Raw genomic sequence first — 18,656 nt, forward strand, 5'->3', positions numbered from 1 at the left:
TTATGAAGGGGGCGCCCCCTGCTGGACACTATACACTGTACAATCTTTTGACTGTTACTGTTTTATTTGGATGGCAACTTGAACACTAAGCACCAGACATTAAAATTATTCAGGCATGAAAATACCTCCTTGGAACTCCTGAATACCAAATGAAACACACAGTTCAGACATCAGAGGGTCAGTTTACCTCTAAAAAAGAGAAAAGTCAAGAAAGAGACGTCCCCCCAGAGGCAATAGCTCACATTCAGAATGCATTAACGCACTGGAATACTGTTAAATTACATTGCACTGAAAAAGCTGATTAAATCAAAAGAGCACTTAACGATCAAAATTCATTAAATCAAGTATGGCTTCTGTAAAACAAATGCTTGAGGCTCAAAATTTCATTCACACACATACAGTACATAAGACGAAAACATAAGTGACAGAACTGGATGTTTCTCTCAGTGTGAGACAACCATTAAAAGTATACTATGCAGGAAATGTGGGTTACTTTTAATAAGCAAACATTTGTCGACACTGTGGCCGCCTTTTTTATGAAGTCCCCACCTCACCTACAGGCTGTTTTTGGCTGGGGGCTACACATTCACCGCCCAAAGGCTGCAGCCCAGAAACGTCCTGAATACAGCAAAATAACAAGAAAATACAGGCAGCGAGCAGGGTCTCTGCAGATAGATAGACCACCACACACGTCTAGTGGGTCAGAACTGATGACTGAGGAGGATCGCTTTGAGTCTCTATATTGTTTCTTTATGGAAGTCCTGCATAACATACCTTTAACACTGGTTTTCTCTACAATCATTGTTAACTATTAGCATGTTTAAATACAGTTGGTTATTTGTAACAAGTCTGCATAGGCCTTTACATTGTGCAATAAATACTGATTGTCATATGCCATTGCATAGCCCCATATCCCTGGTTTTGTTTTGGTCATATCAACCCTACTTACTATAGTCACTCACTATAGTCATTTTTCTATCCAGTCATAGCATTTATACATGCATTAATGCAGGATATACGCATAAGCTACACTTAGGCAAAAAGCACTGTGCCAGTAGTCTGATATGCACTTTACTGTAAACCAGGCAATACGTGTTAGTACATGAAGGCAGTGCTTGACTCTAAACTACTTGACCCGTCGCCCTCCATAGGCACTTTATTCACCGGCAGCTCTACCTTGTCCTTGACCTTTCTTTTGGACAGGCGTCACAGATGTTCAGAACGAACTGTCCAGAGTGTTGTAGTTGTCTTTGAAGTTCTTCAGCTCCAGGAAGTGTCTGGGCCGCTTGCTGCGCTGCTGCGTTGTAGATGTGAGGTAGGTGGTTTGTGTGGGGGAGGAGCAGGAGGAGCTCGCAGGCTCCGTGGTGCTGGTCAGGTCTTTTGCTGCAGACTGGTGGTGCCGGCTCGGAGAGCTGCCGCTGCCGCTGCCGCTGTGAGACTTGACACTAAAAACAACGGGGGGAGAAACGGATTGTTCCCGGTGCATGATTAACATTCCATGATGGGATTAGCAAAAACAGAAAGCTGTAAGCGAACGCTGCAAGAAACGGTTGTGTTTACTCACACGGAGGCCAGCTCAGTCAGAGCTTCCTGATATTTCAAAAATTCTGCTTCACCAAAAGTCTACAGACAAAAACAGGAGCCAAAGACAAGACATCAGTACATTTGTCAGCTTTTCATGCACTCAACACAACAGGATGGGCTGTAATTAAAATGATAATCACAAGGATTCTATAGAAATGTGAAACAACTTACAGTAGGCCACATTATTGCCCACATTTGTGAAATTATGTGTGTGAAAATGGATGTTTATGGTACTGAACATGTTATAAAACATGCTGACTGTTTCATATAATGTCCTTTAAAATGTACTGTATGGCTGTTGAGGTCAGCAAACTGTTTGCTCTATAGCCAGGATTTTATTTTACATTATTATAATGTCTATTATTATTTTTCTTCCACATTACTCAAATTCAGTACTGTCTTTGCTTATTAGTTTGGAAGGCTGGATGGTTGCCATTGCACTTCATTAATGATCTGTAACATAGTTAGAGTAGTTAGTTGTTTTATTTCATTATTGTCTGAATTGTCATTTTTCTTCCAAAAAATATAATTAAATGAACTGGCTGCACTGCTCCAGATCGTTTCAATCACTGTGCCCAATAGCAGCGGGTCCAATAGTCTCTCTCTCTTTCTCAGCCTGTATACACTCACTTATTAATTCAGACAAAGAGCTGTGTAGCACATCATCATTATTATGACGTGTCTGATGACGTGACCTGTAAACCTCTTGCACACAAACCCACACAGAGACACTGACCTCTGCGCCGTGCCGTGCTTTATTGTACCCATCCAGCACCGTGTCGATGAGGGAGCTCAGACTGTCTCGGAACATGCACTGAGACTTTCGCAGCTGTAGAAGCCAGGTCCGAAGTCTTTTACCCGTCACAGCGGTGGACGTCCCGCCCAGCTCACGGAAAGGGAGATCTATTGACAGGAAGTACAGGAGGTGCTCTAACAGCGGGGAAGGACTCACAGTCTGTTTATGACAAATAAAGCAAACTTAGATCAGTGACTGCAAAGATTGCAAAGCCTACCAGTGTCTCTGATGGCATCCAGTGCTCTCATCCTGTACAGGTAGTCACAGGAACCTGCAACACACACACACAGATTCCTCTGTAAACAGGCATTAAAACTTCTCATGTCAATAGTTTCAGGACTGGAGTGTATTTGTGTGTGTGTGTGTGTGTGTGTGTGTGTGTGTGTGTGAGTGTCCCTCTAACCAGACTGCTCTCTGTGCTTTAGCCGGTCATCATCTAGGGACAGCAGACGAGGCTCAAAGTGGATTTTCTGAACGTGGCAAAGTTTGGCTTCAATTTCTTGTCTCAGCTCCTACATGACACATAAGAAACACCCAGATGTAAAAACATAGTTTATCAGCAAATACTACAGAGCACTGCTGGTTCGTTATGGTCTGTGTGTGTGTGTGTGTGTGTGTGTGTGTGTGTGTGTTACCTTAGGAGCATTGTGGCCAAGGGGAACATGTGGTCCTCTTCGAGACTTCATAGCAAATCGCATAATTTGTCTTTTGACAAAGATGAACAGCAAAACAAACACCTGGAGGACAGGAAAGAAGCTCAGTTTAAAGATATTTTACAACTTTTTTTTAAGTGAACAGGATGCCAGTGGATAACAAACAGAACCAAGTAATAATATAAAATACACACAAATTAGTAAATACAAAAACGATTCAATAAACAGATTAAAATAGAAAAAAGTCATAGTGAACATTCTGCATTATCTTTAGTTGCTTTTGCATAATTTTGTCATCTTTATTAAATTTGAAATATTATTATTTACTACATTAATAATGTGATGCCTGAAAACATGTAACAGTGCATGACAATTTACACCGAGGTTAACAAAACAAACAAACAAACAAACAAACAAACAAAAACCTGGAGGAAGTTGTTAAAATAATGGGAAATGTTTGCAAACCCATGCTGCATTAAAGTGGTGATCTGTGGGTCTTGACATGAGCTCTTACATTCAGTCAGTTTGGCTCTTTGAAGTATTTTGCACCTAGACGCTGTTGTGAAAATTAAGCAACTGTCAAAAAATGACCTATATCTCTGTGTATCTGACAGTCGCACATTGTTGTCATCATGAGTTTTAACTTATTAACTATTAAAAATTTAAACTCGACCTGAATATATCATCTCCAAAGCGACAGAGACTCACCAGACTTCCGTAGGCCATAACAAGGACCACATTAATGCTTGACAGAAGAGAGTCATTCCGCATTTTGAAACCCGACTTTTTACTAAACTAAAGTTGACCTTTTCTCAACGGCAGCAGCACGTCAAACAGTCGACCTTTGAAAGACAAAAGGTTTCATTTAGGTGGCAGTACTTAAGACACATTCAACTAACGTTATACGGGAGACACAAAACAGGGAAGCAAAGTAAAATAAAGTGCTTCTGGTTGTTACATTTCGCTGCCTGGACCGGTTTGTTGACTTCCGCGTTAGTCACGTGACCGGGATGATGTCAGGTCTGACGTTTCTCTGGCCTCTTCTGCCACCTGCTGTTGAACGCTGCTTCACCGCGACCCACCCAACAAGCAAACACATCAACAAACAAACGGTAATGATAAAGAAACTCTACTCTGACAGAAATCCTGTAATTTCCAGCTTTAACAGTCTCATAAACTAAAAGATACACACCACTAAACTAAACCACTCAATTTTCACATTCTTGCAGTTTATTTTTGTGTTGCTTGACACTGAATAGCCTGTCAACTATTTATATCCACTGTGACCGACAGATTAAATACTATAAACTGCCCTTTCTCACAACACTCGTGCTACATCCTACACAGGACGAATGAATTTAGAGAACCAGCATGACAGTGTGAGAAGGACAGTCATTTGCATCCATCCTGCAGAGACACTGAGCGTCTTTCTTCTGTCAAGAACAAGGGTGGGAGTCTGTGGAGTCGCACTGGAGCTATTTACCCCTACTCACAAAGTTATCTCTGTCCTGACAAGACCATGCAACCTACCAGACCTCTGTCTGCATGGCCAATCATTGATTGGATCGTTGGGCTCCTAAGAGTTGGCCGAGGATCAATGTTTCTGACTCAGTCTGTTCTGACGTTTGACAGGCACAGAGAGACATTGAGACATCCCTTCTTTGACGCTAAACATGCTGATTTGCTAACCACAGTTTCCTTTGTCTCAACGGAAGACAGTTGCAGGTGCACGCAAAAAGCAGCAGTAAGAACATGAGCCTCTACATGACAACCAAAATTGTAAGTATTGCTATTTTATATACGTCTATGTCTGTTTTCTACTCCGCTTGCTCTTTGTGCATCTGTCTTTTAAAAGTCTGTTTGCTGACCTTTCCACTCTGCAGAATCCAGTTTTCCCACAAGCAATACTTCTTCAACTTCTGTGTGCATAAAACCAATCAGCATTCTCAGATACTTTTCTTCTTCAGTCCACATTACAGTCCCACAGATTCTCAACAAGTCTGTCTCCAATGGAGCTTTGTTTTACTGAACATATGTCATACAAGAGGTGTGCTTTTAACAATATTTACCCCAGCTGGTATTTATGGGTCTACGTGAGCCCTTTGTGCTCTCTGGTCCCAATTAAAGGTGCTCTGTTATTATGTATTTTGATACCTGCTCAGGCCGGATGATCAGACTCAGGTTTGCCTGAGGTGGGGTGATACTATAAGTCTGTGTGGGGAAATGTCATTCTTGTTTTTCTTTTCTCACAGTTATCTGAACTGTATCTCTTCTCCCTTGAGCTATGAAATGCTGATGTGAGATGGAGTTTGAATATTTTGCAGGGCGTGTATGTAAGCATATGTGAGTGTGTGTGTGTGTATATATGTGTGTCTGTGTGCACTCCCTGTTGAGCCATTTAGTGGGTGACACATTGAACCGTAGTCAGGAATGCTACCCTGTGAGAAGAGGAAAAGAGAGAGAAAACAACAATGGGAGGGGGAGGAGAGAGAAAGAGAGACAGACACAGAGAGTGAGCGAGAAAGAGGGAGGACGAGAGGATAAACCAGTGTGGCAGGTTTGCGTCACTGTACACAATCCATCATGCAAAGCTGATGGAAAGAGAGGAAGACAGAGAGAGAGAGGAGTTCAGAGCTGATGTCATGGCAGAGCGCCGTCTTCATCATGAACCCGTGTCAACACAGTGTTCGAGGACAAGTACAGAAGACACACTTAGAGAAGGTAAGGTGCCTGTGGAAGTGGACTAATGAGCTATTTATGTGTGTATTGTTGTGTTTTTCTTGGCGTTCATTTAGAGTTTGAAGTAACCTGTGCAGTGTTGCCCTGGTTACACAGATGGGAGGCTTTGTGAGCTAGCAGAACAGGTGCGTCTGTAAACCGACACTCACACTCACCTGCACTGGAAAGCACCACGGCGGCAAGCCTAGACTTCATAACATGCTTCAGACTTCATAAAATGCTCATATGATTATACATGCATCTAATTCCCGTATCCTGTTTTATGTGGACAGTAAATCAACAGCTCACTGTATTTCTGTTTAATGCCAATAAGTATGATTGGATCTGAATTCTGGTTTGATTAATGATGGATTCACTGGATTACTGATGTGTGTGTTGTGTATGGCTGTGAACTCAGATGTCCCAGATGAGCCATTGTCCATCGGTAGTGCTATCTTTCTCTCAGCAAGCTGTATGTAAAAGATGTTGCCCAACTTATCTGATCTTTCACCTGAATCCGCTGTTATGAGGTGTCACTCATTGTCTTGCTTGGACTCTATGAGACTGATACGCGTCGCACTGAGACTAATTGTGGCACTTTAAAGCATTGTTTTTGCTGAGTGGATTGCTGTTAGGTGAGTTTTTCCAGTTTTTGGTTCAGGTTTAGCTGACGCTGACAGGTAGTCATGAGTGTGTTGCTTGTGTAAACAGCTGTTATGATATGTGAGTACAACAGAGAGCATTATCTTCATCCCACTGTTCTGTGAATGGGCTCATTGACTCAGGGTGAGGGGAATGTCAGGAGGGGAGGGACGTGTTGCAAAGTGACATAACTCACAGAGGTTTGAAATGCCTATACTGAAGTTTTTTTTAGCTCTCACATTCTCACTGCAAAAAGCTAAGTCTAAGTAAAAAATAGCTTAAATCAAGGTCATTTATACTTAATTATGGTGTGACAAGATATATCTTCTCACCAGGCTTGTTTCAAGATTATTCCCCTTAATTATCTTAGTAAGACATTAGAATGTTGTATTTTATCAGTGGTTCTGCTTAACTTTACGTAGAATTTCCAGAATTATCTTTTCTTATCTTTTGTGCTAGTTTTTTCAATTATCATTTCCACATCTTCTCCATCCACTGTCCACTTTATGTTTCTCTGTAACACGCTTTGTTCACTGTCCTCAACCACTCTATGATTCCGTTTGACCATTTTGAGGAGCCAGAACGACCACAATCCACATATCACAACATTCCAGCCTGGTCCATTCTGAGGATGGAAATTTGTTCTTTTTTATGTTTGGCAGGCACCGGGAGCTGTTCGCTGAAGTCGTGCTTGGGAACTGAAGACTGAACAGAACAACACGAAATCAAATACAGGAGCCTAGAGGAGTTATCTCTTCTAGACCACAAAACAGCGAATCATCAGGAGCATCACCGAAATATCAAACTTCTTAATGCAGGATTTGTTTCTGTGCAAGAAACTAATGACAGGACTGTAACTGTGCCACTGTTTCACTTTTACACACTCACAACTGCAGCATTCAGACAAACTGCTTCCAGATTTCACTCTGAAAGACAGTTGCTTGGAATCCCTTAAATATCAAGTTCACTCTTTGGCTCTCTTTTTGGGATTTGGCACTTGACAGGCGGTCATTAACTTTGTTTACTCTCAGACAATGGACTTGTCCTTGCTCCCTACTCCAGTGAGCGAGGACAGCAGGCAGAGGACAGGCGCACGCTTCACTGTCCGCTCAGCTAACTCCCCCTCATACAGTCTCATTCGCAGACCAGGTGTTAGGAAACCCAGAGGTCTTTTAGATGGGGAGAAGGAGGATGCTCAGGAAGTTGGAGAAAGAGAGAGATATGTGATGCACACTGGCACAAATGGCACAAACAAGAAGGAGGATCACACAGTCACTGCTTACCAAGCCAGGATTGGGAGTCGCAGCAGTGTCAAAGGTCAGTGTGAGGAGAAGGAAACATCAGGCCATAAAATGTCTACCAAACCGAACCAGAATGACCCAACAGACAAAACAGTCACAGAGTCTGGTGCTGACAGAAGTGGAAACTGTAACCCAGCATCTGAAAGCTGTGGCAGGACAGATTTGGGGAGCAACGTCCTGCCAAGTAGAAGTAAGAGTTTAGATTGGAGAAAAGGGGAAAGAAGCCCAGACTGGGTTAAAAGGGCTGACATGTTCACGTTGTCAACCAAAAGAGGAGGGGAAGTCAGTAAATGGCTTGGAGGCTTGGATGAAAGAGGGACAGGAGTTGAAGGCATGAGGGGCAGGGTGATGTCTTCAGTACAGACCTATAACGCTGCAGGTACAAGCAAAGATGTTCAAGGGAGGAGCTCTGTGAGTCACATGAGTCAGCCATTGGACAGGGCCAGCAGGGGTCATTCTCTCCCCTCCAGGTTGAGGTCCCAGTCTGGACCTAGCTCTGGAGTCAGAGGGACAACTCCTTCCTTTGAGCCCAACGGAGGTCAGAGTATACTGGAGCGGATAGAGAAACTCTTTGAGTCTGCTGGAAGGGACTTCTCAACCCCCGTAACCTCCCATCACAAAGATACAGCCACAAACTTCCTCAATCTGCCCAAAGAGAGGTCATATGAGAGGGCAGCTGGGGGAACCTTCCCCAGACGGTTCTCATCAGAGGAGAAAAGCAGCCCTAATCCAATGCAAAGCAGGGAGTCATTCACCTGGACACAAAAAGACACCAGGGAGAGATTGTCAGGAGGGCTGTGGAAAGGACAGACCCAGGACAGGTATTCAGAAGAAAGTGGAGTTCACTGGAGTAGAGGGTTAGAGGAAATCTGCACGAGGTCTCTGGATAGAGCGAGGAGCAGGCACACTATAGCAGCTCAGATAAGATCTGCAAGAGCTGCAGGAGAGATTACTGCACCTCCTCAGCCAAACACCTGCCTACGAGAGGAGAAATCGGTTTCTTACAGAGATTCATTTGGAGTGAGAGAGAGGAGAGCAAGTGGAAGTAAGGATGAGGACAGGGTGAACCACGGAGAGGAAAAGAGTGAGAATGATGGAATTAATCGGACACTAAGAGACAGAACTGGATGGCCTGTATGGCAGGAAAAAGAGAAAGAGACAGACGGAGCAAAAGAAATAACAGACTTGAAGAGTAGCAGCACTGATGATGTGTTTGAGTCACAGAAAATCAGAATGAAAACAATCGAGAGGAAGACATTCCCAGAGATGTTGTCCGTCCCCTCTGCAGCCAGTGTGAAAAATAAGATCAGTCAGTTTGAGGCTCTGACACAAAGATCCCAGGGTTTGGCTACAGGACAAGTCCTGATGTCCAGACGGGCATTTTCTGTGCCAACACAACTCAGCAGGGCTTATGATGGAGTGAAAAATAGCGGGTCAGCAAAAGCAAAAAGTGGATTGAGAAACAAGTGGGAGGGATTGAAAGAGGGAGAGGAGGCAGGTGAGAAAACAGAGGAGAAAGTGGCAGGAAGGAAATGTGGATCAGAAAGGTCTTTATCAGTGGATGAGGTTGGACTAAGATCAGGGAGGAAAGGCAATGCTTTGGTTGAGAATGAAGGAAAAGAAACATCCAACAGTTCTGCTGAAGGTTTCGATAGATATTCCAGACTTAAGGGAACACTGGAAATCCCAGTAAATGGAGGAGCTCAAAGACTCCATAGACAGTTTTACATAGACGAGACAGATTTCTCCAAAGTGTCAAGCCCCGAGGAGGCCAGCAACAGACCACCATTCTCCATACTATCCAACTCCACCGACACTGGTGCACAGAAAGCAACACCTTCACCTGTTAGTGATGAAGACAAGACACCAACAAACACTCCCAGCTGCTCACCCCTTCTGTCACCTAACGCACAGCCGGAAAGCACCACTCCTATTGCAGACAGTGGAAATGAAAGCACTTCTGTCCTCACACGAGCGGCCAAAGTGCCTGAAAGAGATTCCCCACCTCTCTCTCGTCCCCTCGCCACTTCATCTCACAGCAACCTCCCAGATCTCATCTCTCCAGATGTCAATACAGCCCATTCAAATAGGCAGAAACAGGTGTTGGACCTGGATGCTTGGGTCGCTGGCTTGAAGTTTAAGGTCTGGAATGATAATGAAGATGGTTATGAGGATGATGATGAAAGCACACAGAAGGATGAGGATTCAAACTATGATTCAGACTCTGGAGAGTCCTCCGTGACCATCACTAGTAACATGAGCCAGTCAGATCGCAGGAGCTTCTGTGTCAGGTAGGTACTGTTGACATTATCAGATTTCTGGTTTGATGGAGCTCTTCCTTCTAACAGTTGTTCAGTTTTTTTACCTTCAGAACTCTCGTCTTTCCCTCCTGTAGCCTTTCGGACCTTTGTAACTTTGCTGGAGTTGACTATGAGTCAGAGAACGACAGTGACGAGTGGCAGTCTACAGGCCGCCGGACCGCCTCACTGAGCTCCGACATGTCAGCTCTGTCCTGTGTGTCTGTGCTGCCCAGCGAGGAGCTCGACAGGCTGCTGGAGGATGTCAGGAGCCTGGGAGACAACAACCTGCAGGTACAAACACCTGGGCATCAGTCTCTACGGCTGCAGTTTAAAAAATATTTTGAAAATTGTATTCCTCATTCTCTATATTGTTCTTCTTTGCAGGACTATAACGACGTGCAGGTGGTGGTTCTCCATAAGGAGGTGGGAGTGGGACTGGGCTTCAGTGTGGCAGGGGGTGTGGACCAGAACAAGCCAATCACTGTGAGGAAATACCTGCTATTTCCAGAAAGATATTCAAACACATTGTCCTCAGACTCTTCATTTGACTCTTGATGTCTTCTTCGCAGGTTCACAAGGTGTTTCCCTCAGGTGTCGCAGCCCAGGAAGGCTCCATAAAGGAAGGGGACCAGGTCTTGTCAATCAATGGCACATCACTGTGTGGCTACGTCCACTGGGAGGCCCTGAGGGTCCTGAGAAGAGCAAAGACTCGGGATTTGGGGGTGGTGGTCCTGAGGAGGGGAGGAATTAACAGTGGCTCTAAAGGGCAGACAAATCATCCTGGATCAACGCAGACTCAGCTCACTGAGACAGGTGAGAAGACAAACTTACCGGAGTTCTGAAAAGACATGAGGCCTAAGTCTGCAGCCGGAAGTGATAAACTGTACCTGCATGTTTTTCTGCCTTTTCTGCTCTCTCAGGTCAGCGTCTGTGTGTGTGTCTGGAGAAGAACAGCAGGGATCTGGGCTTCAGCCTGGAGGGAGGGATAGGCTCCAGTCTGGGGAACAGACCGCTCACTGTACAGAAGATCTTCCAGGGTGAGAACTGAAGCTCTGTGTTTTAGACCTCCATAGAGAAATGCAGAGATCTGATCATTTAATGTAAGATTGAATATGAAATACACTAGATGACCAAAAGCATGTAGACATCCAGACATGTATGGATATGTGGACACCTGAACTTTATACTTATATGTGATCGTTGACATCTCATTCCAAACTCGGGGGTGTTAGTATAACAGGTTTAACAGCCTCCACTGTTTGAAAAGTCTTTACTCAAGGTTTTGGAAGCTGGCTGCAGGGATGCACAAGTTAGGTCAGGCACAGACATTGGCTGACAAGACCTAGTTTGTTGTCAGCTTTCCAGTTTGTCCCAGAGGTGTTGGATAGGGTTGAGGTCAGGTCACCCTGCAGGCCATTGACACTGTTCCACACCTATCTGAGAAACCCATGTTTATGGACCTCACTTAACGCACACTATCGCAGTCATGTTAATACAAAAAGGATATAATTGTATTGTAGCATTAATATTTTCTTTATAAACTCTTAAAATTTCACAGACTGGTGTCCACGGACAGTGTAAATTAATGTAGTATGAGCATATGGACTTTTCAATTAGATTTGCTTATATGATTGTAGTCATTTTATCTCATTATAAACAACTAGATTTTCAGATAATTGTTAAAATTTCCGGCTTGTCACATGACTAATAACATTTTTAAATAAATGATTCACTGTAAAGTCAAGAGAGATAATGTGACTATTGCCTGTTGCCTATTGCAGTTGTGATCCAGGTATTCTTTGTAAACAGGCAGAAAAGAGAAAGACACTAGTTTTGTTCCTATAGGTTAAATAAAACATGTCATGACTATATTTAGATGCTGTCTGCATTACCTTTACATCATGACTGCTTCATGTAGACCTCTCTTTATTATACAGACATGTTTATTAAAGCCAAATATTGAATGTTCCCTTTCTTCAGGGGGTCCTGCTGACAAGGTGTGTCCTACTGATGAGGTCCTGGAGATTGGGGGTGTGAGTGTGGTGGGGATGAGACGTCTGGAGGCCTGGACTTTGATCAGAAGACTGCCACCTGGGCCTGTGGACGTGGTGCTACGTCGCCCTCTTAAAAATCTGGAAACATGAGGAGGGGCTTTGTGAAGCACAGTGAAGCTAAGTGACTGATGACAGACAAGAAACTAATGTTAAAATGTCATTATAACAAAGTCCAAAGGGATATACTCGGAGAGCACGTCAAAAGTGTGTATGTTTCTCTACTTTTTCTGCAGGACTGTATCTACCTCAAGGCCTGGGATTGTTCCTTATCAGCCATAATTATAATTGTGATAATTATTAACCATAATTAAAGTGCACTGACGGCTGTAAATCAACCTTTGTAACAGTTTGTCTGCCCAGTTTAAAGCTAGTAATTTGTCACCTGTAAATAAAAACACATTGTAATATATTTTGAATTGAAGCTAACTGCATTTTGAGTTTCTACTGTTTTTTAATAAATCCTAACTCAAACCAATGCTCCTCATTCCTGTGTCCAACAGAGGGAGACAGTGTGACATGATGTTATCTTTCTACCAGTTTCAGAAAACGCCCTGTGGACAAAGCGGGGGAAAGATATCTGTCCTTTTCTATGTTACCAAACAGTGATACTCTTCAAAAGCAGATGTGATAAGATGTCACTAGGTGGAGATGTTGCATTAAGGTCTCCACACACACTGAGATAGTCTTCACTTCACTTTTACTCAGATTTCCAATGTCAAAAAATAGCCTGCCGGTCTGCTTGCTGATGAAACAGCAATAAAAATGACAGAAATCCAAGCATTTCCACATGTGAGGATGCACTACTGACTGAAACAGTCTTTGTCTCCACGATATCTTATCTGATGTCAACACATTTTTTCACACCACCGTCATGTGCCTCTCTGATAAGCAGTAATATGGATCTTGACCGTTATACAGCAATGAGTTGGGTTACGAAATCCATTAGGAGTCCAAAGTTCACTGAGAGGGGATATGGTGACATTTTGCTCTCTCATGCGGGGGACTTCGCTATCAATAATCTTACCTAACACTGGCCAAGGAACGTTTCACCACACCAGTGATAAACGTCATTTGTACATTTATCTGCCGTCTGTGGCTTTTTGGACATCTGAATTTTCCATTCACAGAACCTGCAGGTTAAAGCCAGGCTGCATCAGGCTTCCATCTTTCCATTCTCAAAAAAGTCATTTTTCTATAGTAGTTATGTCATAGAGAATAAAGAGTATATGCAAAGGACTGTATCCACACCCATCGTTAGTTAAATGCATCAATAAGTTGACATTTTTGGCATTCAGAGCATGCATTGTGATGAAGTCAGTTATAATGTAGGTTTGTGTGTTACTGTTCTGAGTGATAATAGATGTGGTGTACTTAATTCAGTTTGTTTATGCTACCTGTGGCTGCCTCTGATGTGATGACTTATATGAAGAGGACTTATCAGGATGAAAAACATTAAGCACAGATGCTAATTTGTCATAAACATACAAAAACACTTGTAACTCCTCTCTTGAAGGTAGTAGATATGTTTCTGCTGTATATATGCATATATGTTATATATAGTTTATTGCCCTAAGTCAGAGCCTTCAATACATAGTCTGACTGTTTTTATGGCCTCTATTCATAAGAGCAACCTCTAACAGCTGAGGCACATTACGCTCTCTGCATCAGCCAATCCGCAAGTGTGACAACATAATAAATGACTAATAGTGTTTTTGGCATCAGCAGTGACACCTCCTTCACCAACACCACCACATCAGCTCCTGGGCAGTCTGGCAGTTGGTCTGTCGGACAACAGAGTCAGAGTTCAGTGTGAGATAAGTCGAGGATTTAACTGCAGCAATGCTGAAGCGACGTGCCCTGAGAGTGAGGAATGCCCTGGTGCGAGAGTGCATGGCTGAGTTCTTGGGAACTTTTGTCTTGCTGGTAAGTGACACTCTTTGAGACAGCTTTTGATTTTGAGGGTGATCACAAGATCCACAGTGTTCAGAATAGTTAGAATTTCTTTAAATTCCTTGAAAAATCTAAAAATATAAAAAAATCAAAGATTTTCTTATTTTGAAAGTATTTTTGCTTGTATCATTCTGAAGTGAGCTTAAATACTCAGTGGAAAAGTGTTTTTTGTAAGTTTTCTGTTTGCCGTGGGAGGCTTGTTCCCCTGAAGTTTGACTTTTCGGGTTTTCTCTTGCTCGCTCTGCCGCCTTTATCTGCCATGAAGCTCTTTGGCTGCTCCGCTTCGGCACAGGTGAAGACAAGCAGAGAGACTAAGGGCCAGTTCCTGTCAGTCAACATGGCCTTTTCTGTGGGTGTCATGTCAGCTATGTATCTCACCAAGGGCATCACAGGTAAAAAAAACAAAACAAAACAAAAACAAGACTAAAATGGATAATAACCTTTCCCATGATATCATCTTTTGGCATCCTTGAGAGATTAAAATACAACAGCAGTATTCACTTTGCTGCCTCACACCTTGATTTATGACTCTTCCATTACTGATCTGAGCACTCTAAGATTTATTACACTAATGTCTGGACACCTCCGCAAAGAAGTCTTGTCCAGCATTTCAAGGTCCTCACTGTGATTGATATCTACCAGACTACAACTACTCTTAGTTGACACACTATATGGCTACAAATAATCTGAGATTTCATTATCTTCCAATCTCTCTCGCTGTAATTCACTTTTATTTTCCTCCTTCCTGTTTTCCTCTCCCTCCATCTCCTGTTTTTCTCTGTAGGGGCTCATCTGAACCCAGCGGTGACTCTGAGTTTCTGTGTGTTTGGTCAGGCACGCTGGGGAAGGCTGGTACCCTACTGCCTCTCCCAGCTGCTGGGGGCTTACATGGCATCAGGGCTTGTCTACCTGGTCTACTATGGTTTGTCTTTCTTGACTTCAAAGACTTTATCACTGACATACACACAGGTGATGAATTAAAGCAGCATTATGCAACTCTTTACCTCGAAAAAACAGCTTGAAAATCGATTGACGTTACACTGACCTATAATAGGAAGAACCCCTATCCTTGTATGATCCTTGTATGGCTTAATGGGTTTAATTTGGCTGAAAATTGACCATATTTTAAACATAAAATGACTTCTTGTTTTCCCTGACAAGCTTTACTTATTCCCAACCTAACTGCTAACTGCTGCTAACTGTAGCCACCATTAGCACTCACCATCACAGGAGCTTTGGACGACTCCAAAGTTTTCAGGTCCCAGGTTTGTGGGGACCCAGCAGGGAATGCTATCAGTGAGGTGGCACCAGAATGGGCCCGAGAGCTAGGCGAGTGGGCAGAACCAGGTTCAGTAGCCCCTACAGACATCACGGCAGAGGCAAAAAGCCTGTAGAAGATGTTGACAGAGGAAGCTAAGAGGATAAGAGAGAGTGACCGAGCAAAAATAAATCTCAAACTGGCTTTAGGGGTTGATGAGAGTATCACAAAACAAAAGGCTGAGCTAGTAAAAGAACCCCTTTCCTTTAATTTTCTGTTCTATACATTCAAAAAATTGTTTCTTTTGTCATTTGCTATAGATGCTATAATGGCGTTTAGTGGAGGAGTATTGACTGTATACGGCCCAAATGAGACAGCGTCTATATTTGCCACGTATCCCTCAGAGTACATAACTATGGGCAGGAGTTTCCTTGACCAGGTCAGTGAGAGGATTTTGTGTACACTTTAATCAGAAGGCTACCTTGACAGCATTTCCTTTAATGAACTAATAATTGCTGCATTTGTTCTTTCATTAGGTAGTGGGCACTGGCATGCTGATGTTGTGCATCCTGTGTCTGAATGAAAAGAGGAATACCCCCGCTCCGTCTGAGCTGATTCCTGTTATAGTGGCGGTGATCGTCCTGGGGATCTCCATGTCAATGTCAGCTAACTGTGGTGCTGCAATAAATCCGGCTCGGGACCTGGGGCCTCGCCTCTTTACGTTGACTGCAGGCTGGGGCGTAGAGGTCTTCACGTAAGCATCTTATCTTACATATATGGTGCACATGCACTGCAATAAACACAAGCAGCAGGACAGCAAGGCAGATGACTTCAGAATACATATTTCTTATTAAACATTTAAAGGCCTTACTGATGAAGCTAGACAATTCATTCAAAATCCTACAATGACATTTCAGAGGGGCTTTGTTTGCCACTCTTACAGGTGTTTGGCCTTGGGTTTGTCAGAAAATCATGCATGTCAGAGGTTATCAGATGTTAGAGCTGTTGTCTGCAGTATCAAAGGAACATGAAGTGTCAGCATGTTACAGAACATCTGATTATGACCTGATGTTTGTTCCACAATGCAACCTCTGTATGATCTTATAATCCTATGGCTTTTCTGTGGTTCTACAGCTGCTAAACACTCTTTGTACTCTTTGTACTGGACCTAATCTATTCAAAGCTGCATGAATTAATTCTTGCGCACTAGAGGGCAGAATAACTCTGACATAATATGGCCTTGCAAAGCTCTTTTGACAGTGAAACAGAACTTGGCCATAAAACCAAGACACTGAGCTAAAAGAGACCAAAAAAAGATCTGTAAAGTTGAAGAGTTGGGTGATTATTCTCTGTGGGTTCATCCCTTCCTTTCACTTTAAGAATTAGACGCATCTCGACATTTGAAGAAAATACACTTGGCCTACAAACACACTCTCATCTGAATTCCTGTGTGATGTTAATCTGGGTTTCTGCTGTCCAGGTGTTACAACTACTGGTTCTGGGTACCCCTGGTGGCCCCACCTCTCGGAGCTGTTATCGGTACTTTAATGTATAAAATCTTCATCGACTGGCAACTGCCTGACCCGGACCAACCCGACAGCCTCTCCATTCTCTCCACCATCACTGACAAAATCAAGCAGCCCAGCACCGTGTCGAACATTGAGTTAAAGGCTGCACATCTCTAAGTGTTATTGTTATGAAAATACTGTATGTCCCGCACGACAAAGCTGCCTTCAGATTTTCAGAAAGTTTAAGACAGCAATCTGGTTTTAAATTATGTTTGAGAGTTTATCTGCTGTTAAGACAAATACCAGGGATATCTTTTTATACTATATGAAGCATATTCTCACAGCCAGTGGAAGTGGAGGCAAAAGAGACTGTGTGATAATGCTGTTTACATTGATGTTTGCATTCTTTAGAATGTAGATTTTCTTTCTTGGTAAGTTATATTACTGAGTTGTATTTACTTTTTATGAAATGCCATTATGAGTCTTGACCACATGTTAAAAAATAAGATGTCACTGTCACACTTAATTTCAGTTCTATTCATCTTTGGGTTAGGGGTCGCCATCATCATATTAAATGTGTAAACAAGGTGTACATGATATATGATAGTTTGAAAAAAAAGACACATTTCCAGTATATGAGCTGTTTAAACATACTCACGTTAGTCGGGTTTCATCAACAGAATTTTTATAAGAACTAAGAAATTCAGGCTCACTGAAATTTGTAAAAACGAAGATGTTATTTCTGTATAAGTACCTGTTCTAAAATCCACAAAAATGTGCTTGCTTGAGGTGCTTTTATGTATTTTTTTGGTTATATTTTTCATATTTTTTCACACACAGGTAACAGAGAGGGAAATCATTTCATTCTTTAATCCTGGTAGTAAGTGCATGTCTTTGTTGTCATAAGTCTGTCGGGAGGCTTTAGAAAAGAGAGTCAACCCACTTCAGGAAACGTGGGACTCAGACATCTGGAGGTCTACATTGTGATTACGTGAGTCCTTTCATCAGTGTTTTAGATTGCTTTGGTCTCTTGAGTGCATCTGAAATACACTCAAGACAAAATTGTAATGACGTGTACGAACCTTTGAGGCATGTTCACAAAGGTCAAGACGGTTTTAAATTGGTGGTCTGCGACATTGGCAGTGTCACAGATTACGTGCGACATCAATTCACATGTGAGAGAAAAGAACAACAATCTCAATGGTCTTTGGCAGTCGTCCTTTTTCTTTCTTAAAATATTTGTCTTTAGATTTTTTTCAACATTTGTCCACTGTTACAACTCTGTCCAAAAAAGTTGTGACTGTGTAAAACATGAATAGAAACAGAATGTGATGATTTGCAAAACATTGAAACCTCGTATTTAATTGAAAATAGTCAGTGTCTGTCATTGTCTTTTGAAAATTATATCCTCATTTAGACATTGATGCCAGCAACGTGTTTCAAAGAAGTTGGGACAGCGTCAACAAAAGACAGGAAAAACTGTGAAATGCTAAAAGAAAACAGCTGGTGGAAGATGTCACAATTAATTAGATTAACTGGCAACAGGTTAGCAGCATGACTGGGTATAAAAAGAGCATCCCAGAGAGGCTGAGACCTTCTGTGGCTCCACCACTCTGTGACAGACTGTGCAACAATTTAAGAATAATGTTTCTCAACTTAAACTTGCAAAGAATTTGGGGGTTTCATTGTCTGCAGTGCATAATGTGATTAAAAGATTCAGAGGATCTGAAGAAATCTCTGTACACAAGGGACAAGGCCAAAAACCAATATTGGATGGACGTGATCCTCGGGCCTTCAGATGGCACAGCCTTGAAAACAACTAAGACTAAAGCCAACAGACTACAACAGGTGCAAAAACAATGGGGTGCTCTCAGGGTCAGCTGATACACTGG

The 18,656-nt window shown here is 42.6% G+C and overlaps 2 protein-coding genes across 5 annotated transcripts; one reads left to right on the plus strand and one right to left on the minus strand.

Moving 5' to 3' along the window:
* Positions 1-49: 49 nt before the first annotated feature.
* On the minus strand, positions 50-4,036 carry ltap1 (lipid transport auxiliary protein 1). The gene is made up of 7 exons (XM_076737281.1): positions 3,742-4,036; positions 3,016-3,117; positions 2,784-2,892; positions 2,598-2,651; positions 2,321-2,487; positions 1,565-1,623; positions 50-1,445 (listed from the first exon to the last, which is right to left on the minus strand). The coding sequence occupies exons 1-7, from the start codon at positions 3,802-3,804 to the stop codon at positions 1,217-1,219; spliced, it is 783 nt and encodes a 260-aa protein (XP_076593396.1). The 5' UTR covers positions 3,805-4,036; the 3' UTR covers positions 50-1,216.
* A 502-nt stretch (positions 4,037-4,538) lies between these two features.
* aqp10a (aquaporin 10a) lies at positions 4,539-17,010 on the plus strand. Of its 4 annotated transcripts, none has more exons than XM_076736867.1 (7): positions 4,539-4,812; positions 7,056-9,985; positions 10,090-10,285; positions 10,379-10,477; positions 10,564-10,807; positions 10,915-11,031; positions 11,975-12,517. In XM_076736867.1, the coding sequence occupies exons 2-7, from the start codon at positions 7,428-7,430 to the stop codon at positions 12,136-12,138; spliced, it is 3,378 nt and encodes a 1,125-aa protein (XP_076592982.1). In that variant the 5' UTR covers positions 4,539-4,812; positions 7,056-7,427; the 3' UTR covers positions 12,139-12,517. The 4 variants fall into 4 exon arrangements, with proteins under 4 accessions (XP_076592982.1, XP_076592981.1, XP_076592983.1 ...); XM_076736866.1 differs by lacking the exon at positions 4,539-4,812 and adding an exon at positions 5,586-5,754; XM_076736868.1 differs by lacking the exons at positions 4,539-4,812; positions 10,090-10,285; positions 10,379-10,477; ... (1 more) ...; positions 10,915-11,031; positions 11,975-12,517 and adding exons at positions 13,911-13,971; positions 14,264-14,390; positions 14,783-14,920; ... (1 more) ...; positions 15,793-16,010; positions 16,737-17,010 and having other exon boundaries at positions 7,300-8,269.
* Positions 17,011-18,656: the final 1,646 nt, after the last annotated feature.

This window comes from Chaetodon auriga, chromosome 8 (genome assembly GCF_051107435.1).
Source record: "Chaetodon auriga isolate fChaAug3 chromosome 8, fChaAug3.hap1, whole genome shotgun sequence".
Taxonomy (NCBI): Eukaryota; Metazoa; Chordata; class Actinopteri; order Chaetodontiformes; family Chaetodontidae; genus Chaetodon; species Chaetodon auriga.

What these genes read in the sequence shown, in the direction of transcription:
- aqp10a (XM_076736867.1), top strand. Translation starts at nt 7,428, where the DNA reads ATGGACTTGTCCTTGCTCCCTACTCCAGTGAGCGAGGACAGCAGGCAG. An exon ending in TGGGAGACAACAACCTGCAG is followed by an intron (nt 10,286 to 10,378) that starts GTACAAACACCT and finishes TCTTCTTTGCAG; the next exon opens with GACTATAACGACGTGCAGGT. An exon ending in ACCAGAACAAGCCAATCACT is followed by an intron (nt 10,478 to 10,563) that starts GTGAGGAAATAC and finishes TCTTCTTCGCAG; the next exon opens with GTTCACAAGGTGTTTCCCTC.
- ltap1 (XM_076737281.1), bottom strand. Translation starts at nt 3,804, where the DNA reads ATGCGGAATGACTCTCTTCTGTCAAGCATTAATGTGGTCCTTGTTATG. An exon ending in TTATGGCCTACGGAAGTCTG is followed by an intron (nt 3,118 to 3,741) that starts GTGAGTCTCTGT and finishes CCTGTCCTCCAG; the next exon opens with GTGTTTGTTTTGCTGTTCAT. An exon ending in AAGCACGGCACGGCGCAGAG is followed by an intron (nt 1,624 to 2,320) that starts GTCAGTGTCTCT and finishes TTTTGTCTGTAG; the next exon opens with ACTTTTGGTGAAGCAGAATT.